Source organism: Gekko japonicus, unplaced genomic scaffold (assembly GCF_001447785.1).
Source record: "Gekko japonicus isolate JY-2015 unplaced genomic scaffold, Gekko_japonicus_V1.1 scaffold506, whole genome shotgun sequence".
Lineage (NCBI taxonomy): Eukaryota > Metazoa > Chordata > Lepidosauria > Squamata > Gekkonidae > Gekko > Gekko japonicus.
Genome location: NW_015175372.1, coordinates 940,793 through 948,631, shown reverse-complemented (window position 1 = coordinate 948,631; position 7,839 = coordinate 940,793). Strand labels below are relative to the sequence as shown.

The window sequence follows — 7,839 nt, the reverse complement described above, 5'->3', positions numbered from 1 at the left end:
CTTTTTGACTGTTGAGTGTTGACAGAAGTTTGCAATATTACCAGGATAAGTAGGCGTAGCAAAATTAGGATCCACTGATGGTAACAGAAAATCCATCCAATTTCTTTATCTCATAGGGGTAAACTTGATTTTATTATCTTCTTCATAGCTCTTTCATAGCTGTAGATGCAAGTTACTAAATTATATATTAAAAAACCCTGTTATATAATAAGATTACCATGCCAGAATATACAATGCATCTTTGGGAAATAGCCATTCTTTTCTGTAGAAAGAATTTGTTTGACAAGCCTCTAAATTATTCCCTTGGGAATTTTTTTACTGTCTTAAATGTGTTTATTCCTTTGCCTCTTGCTAGATCATGCTTGTGTTGATTGCCCATTAGCAACAAATGAACACAACGGTTTATTTGATTCCTTTATGAACTGTAGAAGGGTCAGAGTTATGACTCCAAATAACATCAACAGGATAGGGAGAAAGAAATATGGCAAGAAGCCCAGGAAAAGGCAAGTTGAGTAGGAATGGGAATTGGACACAAAGACAGTAAGCCTTCAAGCCAGTCTTCATTAAGTAGTTTTATAGTCATTGGAGAAGAATAATGGTGTAATATATGACATATGGAGACTTATGAATGTTACCAGGAGTATTATACAAAGTAATATAAATCTGTGGTGTGACCACATTCAGAATACTGTGTGCTATTCTAGTCTCTTATCTCAACAATGGTATCACTGAGGTGGAGAAAATACATAAAAGGGCAACTAAGAACAGTCAAGATATTGGAGCATTTACATTATGACGAAAGATTTAAGCATGCAGGACTTTTTACTTCAGAAAAAGATTATGCTTATGGCATCATGAGACAAAAGAGAAATAAATTATTTTCTTTCAAAACGGTAGGACTTGCTTTTTTATTTTATTTTCTAGAAGCAACAAATGGCATGATAAATGAGAACCAGCCCAAACTTTTGGTACTATAACTAGAGTTGCCAACTCACTAGAACAGCCTATACTTATGTCTGATGAGGTTTGCACACCTAACTGTTGCTAAAGACACAAAAGATGGACTGTTAAGTAAAACTGGCAATCCTAGTTGTGACAGTAGAAAAGAGCAAGAGTCCAGTAGCACCTTAAAGACTACCCCTGAAGAAGTGAGCAGTGGTATCTGAAGAAGTGAGCAGTGACTCACAAAAGCTCCTATCCTGTCACAAATGTTGTTAGTCTTTAAGGTGCTACTGGACTCTTGCTCTTTTCTACTGCTACAGACAGACTAACATGGCTAACCATCTTGATCCAGTTGTGACAACAGCTTATGTATCATGTAGGTAGATTGAGGTTGCAAGTAGCCACATTCAGCCCAAAGCCAAATCCCAAGCTCCCATAGAAGCCAGCATGCTGTAGTGACTAGAGTGTCATACTAGGATCCAGAAGACCCTGGTTCAAATCCCCAGGGTGTCATGAAGCCTGCTGAGTGAATTCGGACCAGTCATTCTCTCTTGGCTTAACCTATCTTACAGGGCTGTCATGAGGATAATATGGAGGAGGGGAGGACAATGTACACCACGCTGAGTTCCTTGGAGGAAGGGCAGGAAATGTACTAAATAACTAAAACAAAAACCATATAATAATAATATAGGTAAAGGTTCCCTTGCTCGAAAGCCAGTCAAATCTGACTCTAGGGTTGTGGTGCTCATCTCCGTTTCAAAGCCGAAGAGCCAGCGCTGTCCGAAGACGTTTCCGTGGTCATGTGGCCGGCATGACAAAACACCAAGGCGCACGGAATGCTGTTACCTTCCCACTGAAGTGGTACCTATGTATCTACTTGCAATTTCTTGCTTTCGAACTGCTAGGTTGGCAGGAGCTGGAACTAGAGACAGAAGCTCACTCCGTCATGCGGCACACTCGGGTCTCGAACTGCTGCCCTTCCACAGCCTGCAGTTCAGCATCTTAACCACTTGAGCCACCGCAGCTCCATAATAATAATATACCACATGGCTTTTGTTTTTTGTTGAAGGGTGGCTATCAGGCAGGCTATAAAGTCCCCTGACCTGGAGAGCTCAGGCTAGCTTAATCTCAGAAGCGAAGCAGTGTCAGCTCTGGTCAATATTTGGAAGGGACACCACAAAGGAATACCAGGATTGTGACACTGAGGTAGGCTATGGCACACCACTAAACATCTCTTGCCTTGAACACCGCAACAGGTTGCCATATGTCAGCTGTGGCTTGATGGCAATAAATAAATAACAATAATGTATTGTTAATTTTATCTGGTTAATTTTAAATTCTAGTTATGTAATTATCTGGTTAATTTTAAATTCTAGTTACCGTATGTTACTAGGATAGACTCAGAGTAATCAATGAGAAATGAGTAATTCCTTATAAGGTGAGTGTTCCTATTGAAAGGTAAAGAAAAGAACAAGATTTTAGATAGCCAACATAACACAGAAAAGGTGAAAACACTGGGGAAGGGTGTAAAGTCCCCCCCCCCAATTTTTTTGCAAAGCCTAGATTTTATCCATAAATAGATGAAATTAAAAGCAAAGTTACTAAGTTTTATTTTGCATGCCTGGCATCGATAAGTACAAATTGCAAAGGAATTTTTACAACAAAAACACTTTGGCACCTTTATGGTGTCACAAGACCATTTTTGACATTCTCTGTTATTAGTTAGGAATGATTAGGAATGACATCCCAACATTTACAGTACAGTTCTAATAGAGTTATACCATTTTAAGCCCATTGACTTCAATAGATTTAGAATGGTATAATGCTATTTAGGATGGCACTGTTAGTTGCCTTTGTTTTGCCTATGGCAAATTTAGAAGTCCTTAGCTCTAGTACAACAGCAAGTTAAAAGAATTTTGATAAGGGTAGTAATATAAAGCAGAGCTGTGTGGATTGTACACTAATTTTTAAAACACGGCTATAAACACATTCACTTGCGTTTAAACGAGATTGTTTAGATCTTTACAAACTACATGACACTTAGTTGCAATTATCGATTCTAGAATCACACCTCCCTATGGGATTCCAAAAAAGCCTAAGTACTATATACAAGCAGCTGCTTTGTCAGATTGTTAGCAAGAATGCTAAACACGATCAGAGAGCTTAAGTAGATCATTGTAGTTTATCTGAACATCGCTTTTCTGCCTGCCATATGTTGTAACATAGATTTGCTCTTTGTGATGATCTATTCCCTCTTCTCCTATCATGTCAGTGGCTTGGGAGGAAAATAATTTCGTTTGTCTGGCATGGGTACAATAGTTCAAATTAAAAACACCAACAATCCTGAATTGCAAATGTATTATTTAAAACCCACACATTTCACACACATTGCTTCATGACCCACGAAGCCTGCAACTTCATTTCAAAACGGAGCAGCTGGAATCAATGCTCCCTCTAAGCTGCGGAGTCCTGTGAGCAAAAATTCTACTTGGTGAGCTCCTGGCATTAGAGTTGTGAGCGAGCGACTTGGCTACTGCATAAATTAGTTTGCTCTGGAGCCATCCTTCCTGAGCTAAGACAAAATGTGTGAGCCGGAGGCTAAAAAACTGAGCTAGCTCACACTGACTCAGCTTAGAGGGAACACTGGCTGGAATACTTTGCTCACATTCAGCCCTTTCTCAGAGGCAGGAGAAAGTGTTAGAGGGAAGGAATCTAAGTCGGCTGGAAGACAGGGGGGAAAGCAAACCTCCATCGATTTCTTTTAACGATGAAAGATAACGGAAAAATAAATTCCCCGATTGGTCACTGGAGCCTCCAGAACCACTTAAAAATATGAAAAGCCTCACGACAAAAAAACAAACAAAACAAAACCTCTTTCGTTTCCATTTACCTAAACCCCCCCTACCTCCCGCATGCGCAGCTCACAACAGGCTTCCCAAACCCCGAAGCTGGGGCGCAAGGCATGCTGGGTAGCGTTCCTTGGTAACTGTTGCTAGGATCGGCCTAGCGCCCCCTCGCTCGTCTCCAACCGGCAGAAAGTTTAATTCGCAAAAATGGTGAAGCAAACGATCCAGATCTATGCCCGGGTGAAACCTCTGGGCAGGAGGCAGCCGGCGGGGGTAGGTGCGGAAAACGACAGACCAGGGCAAGGGGCGAGTAGGTGGGAGAAAGGGAGAGGACAACAAAAGTCCAGATCTGGAGGTCTCTGTGGGTTATTGAGGGGAAAGAATACTGATAGCAGGGAGCTTGAGGTGGTCGTGTGCAATGTTCCCTCTAAGCTGTGGAGTCTTGTGAGCAAAGATTCTACTTTGTGAGCTGCTGGCATTAAAGTTGTGAGCGAGGGATTTGGCTACTGCATAAATTAGCTTGCTCTGGAGCCATCCTTCCTGAGCTGAGACAAAAATCTGTGAGCTGGAGGCTAAAAATCTGTGAGCTAGCGCACACTTAACTCAGTTTAGAGGGAACACTGTAGTGTGTTTGCATACACCTAGGCAAGGTGATTCAGGGAAACTGCTTTGTAGGGCAGCCAGCCTAATCGTGTGGTATGGGAAATATGACTCGCCTACAAGGCGGTTGTAGAGGTGACTGCTTGGAAAGTAGGTGTGTCAGCTGCACTTGGAAAGGCAGATGCTAACGACCATGCTATTTATGTGATTATTAATCAAGTTATCTTGAAAGAGCTCATTTCTGGGTAGTCACTCCATCGTCCCCATTCTAAAAGGATGAGCTTTCACTGCACAGTGAACTTTCATGTTAATCATATCGAACTATCACCGGGACAATGGATTGTAAAACAGGTGAAGTTGAATCTCCGTGACAGGAATTGTACTGTAAGATTTAAGTCAGATTTTTTGAAAAGGAAAAGGGACGTGTTCCGTATCTGTGGCATTGTTCTCTAGAGTGGCCATGTAGAGAATGTGAAAGGTTTTACCAAAGGAATAGCAAATTGTGGGGGTTTTTTGGGTTGCCAAATTTTATTATGGTGACATGCAGAAATTTAGCAAATTAGTCTCTCTTTTCAATCAAGCCGTGGGATGGCCCGGGTTAGCCTGATCGTGTCAGATCTCAGAAGCTAAGCAGGATTGGCCCTGGTTAGTATTTGACTGGGAGACCCACAACGAAGTCCAATATTGCTATTCTGAGGCAGGCAATGGCAAGTCACCCCGAGCGTATCTTGCTTTGAGAACCTGTTGTGTACTGAGCCTAATCTCGTCAGCCCCAGCTTGGGGACACAAAACAATGGATTGCTAGGATCCTGGGATGGACCTGTCACCCAGGAGTGCCTCTGTAAATAGCCTATTGCTGGGAGTGGGTGTGTGTGATGGGTGTGCCGTTTTACAGACTTATAAGCAGGGCTCTGGCCCTGCTAGAGTTGTCTTTTACTTTGCGCTGAAACCACTAATAAACTATGAGCTACTCATTCAACACGTCGGAACCCAGTATATTGCACTGGCAACGAAGGTGGGATCCTGTTGAGTCAGCCCAGCGCCCTCCAGAACCGCTTTGCACCCCGAGCTTCTGAGCCTCGCACACCGCATCACTACCGGGATCATCGCTACCATGGCTGCCACTCCAGGACATCTGTCGGAGTTCAACCCTGCTCCCCCAGAGCTTTGGGAAACCTGGGTGGAGCGGCTGAAGTTCTTCATCGTGTTCCAGGGCATCACTGACGCAGACAAGAAGAGGGCTCTCCTGCTCAGCGCCTGTGAAATCTCCACACTACGGCTAGTCCAGGGCCTCGTTGCGCCCATCACTTTGGAGGCATCTTCGTATGAAGACCTCCTAAAGGCGCTCACCAACCACTTCGCGCTGCAACCCACCAAGATGGCACGTTGCGTGGACTTCTATTCATGCCAACAGAAGCCCAACAAAGCAGCCACTGACTTTGTTGCTGACCTTCGCCGGTTGGCCCTCCACTACGGGTTCTCGAACCTGGATGAGACCCTGCTCGACCAGTTCATCATGGGGATCCGAGAACCTAAGCTTCGCCGCAAGCTCATCAGACACGTGGAGCTGACCCTAGTGACCATGCTACGTGAGGCCACCGCCTTTGAGAAGGCCCAGAAGGGTCGCCAACACTCCAGCGCACACCAAGCCTCCATCCCCTCAGCTTCGGACGCATCCGATGAAGAGGAAGCCCATCAGGTCTGCTGCCTGACTCGCCGTGACCAGCATCCACCCACAGCCCCCACGCTTCCAGCAGAAATAACCACGCCACCTCCCTGCGCCAGCTGCGGAGACAACCACAAATGTCGCTCCTGCCATTTCCGCGACACGACCTGCCACAACTGTAGTAAGCTGTGTATAGATGATGGTAACAGTATTAAAGTAAGTCCAAGAAACAATAAAAAAATGGAAACCTGTGTGCGTACTGCGCTACAAAAATAGTTTAAGTATTTAAAATGACAGTGTAATAATACAGAGTGCAAATATATACACAATCAACATTTCACAAGGTAAGTACAAAAATAAGCAAATTGATGAGATGTTAACGACGATCTCCGGAATGTCATTAACATCTCATCAATTTGCTTGATTGTGTGTATATTCGCACTCCCCCCAATTGATGTTGATTGTGTGTATATTCGCACTCTGTATTATTACACTGTCACTTTAAATACTTAAACATTTTTTGTAGCACAGTACGCACACAGGCAACTGTAGTAAGACCGGCCACATTGCACTTGCCTGCTGCGCCAAGAGCCTCCGAAGACGCACCATGACACACCCAAGAGTCCGCAGAAGTACACACCTTGGCCATCCGCCAGAATGAGGTATTGAACTTGCCCCAGGACATCCCCCATAAGATAAAAGTGACTGTGTTTATAGAAGGGGCGCCTTGCGAGATGGAACTGGACACGGGGTCCTCCATCTCCATTATTTGGGACGGGACTCTCTGGAGGCTCTGCCCACCGGGGGGAGGCACCTTAAGCCCACCGGCTTCACCCTCAGAGACTTTCATCAAGGGCTGGGGTAAGTTCTGTGTTAAATACCGCAGCTTCGAGGGACTGTTGGACTTGCTAGTGGTCGAAGGGCGGCACACGAGTTTACTGGGGTTATCATGGTTCGCGCCTTTAGGTTTTGAAGTAATGGGGGTGCACCACATGGCCTCCAAGGACTTCCAAACGGTGTGTGACAAGTTCCCGGTAGTATTTGACGGGATGCTTGGTTGCTACACCGGGCCTCCGGTCTCCCTGCAACTCAACCCGGAGGTGCGGCCCATTAGACTAAAGGCCAGATGTGTTCCCCTTGCCCTGAAGCCCAAAATAGATGGAGATCTGGATCGGTTGGTGGCCCAGGGGGTATTGGAGCCAGTTCCGCATGCTGCATGGGAGACCCCTATTGTGACCCCGGTCAAGCCCAACGGGGACGTCCGCATCTGCGTGGACTATAAGTGTAGTATAAACAAGGTGCTACAGGACCACGCCTACCCGGTCCCCGTAGTCAACCACATCCTGGCCTCCCTAGCGGGGGCCAAGGTCTTTGAAAGCTGGACTCAGCGCAGGCCTACTGACAGCTCCCAGTTGACGATGCAACCACTGAGGCACAGACGATTGTAATGCACATGGGCGTGTTCCGAGTGCGGCGGCTGTAGTTCGGGATCAGTGTCACCCCGGGAATGTTCCAAAATCTAATGGACTCTCTCCTTAAAGGAATTCCTGGGGTCCAGCTATTTTTTTATGATGTTCTCATCACTGCCCCCACAGATGAGGACTTCGCCACCCATCTCCACGCTGTCCTGCAAAGGTTCCATGATGCTGGCCTCAAAGTAAAGAGGGAAAAGTGTCTCCTGGGGGTCTCCCGGGTCGAGTTCCTGGGCTTCTCCGTCAACTCGCACGGCATCCATCCCGCTGCCGACAAGGTCCATGCCATCGTCAACGCCCCGACACCCACATA

At 45.6% G+C, this 7,839-nt stretch overlaps 1 protein-coding gene across 1 annotated transcript in view; it reads left to right on the top strand.

The window, feature by feature from the left end:
- The first annotated feature begins 3,995 nt into the window (after positions 1–3,995).
- The window catches only part of KIF6 (kinesin family member 6), a 295,241-nt gene continuing 291,397 nt past the window's right edge, over positions 3,996–7,839 (top strand). Inside the window, exon 1 of the mRNA XM_015425506.1 lies at positions 3,996–4,061. Coding sequence (XP_015280992.1) covers positions 3,996–4,061 — 66 coding nt within the window. The remainder of the gene's footprint in view (positions 4,062–7,839) is intronic.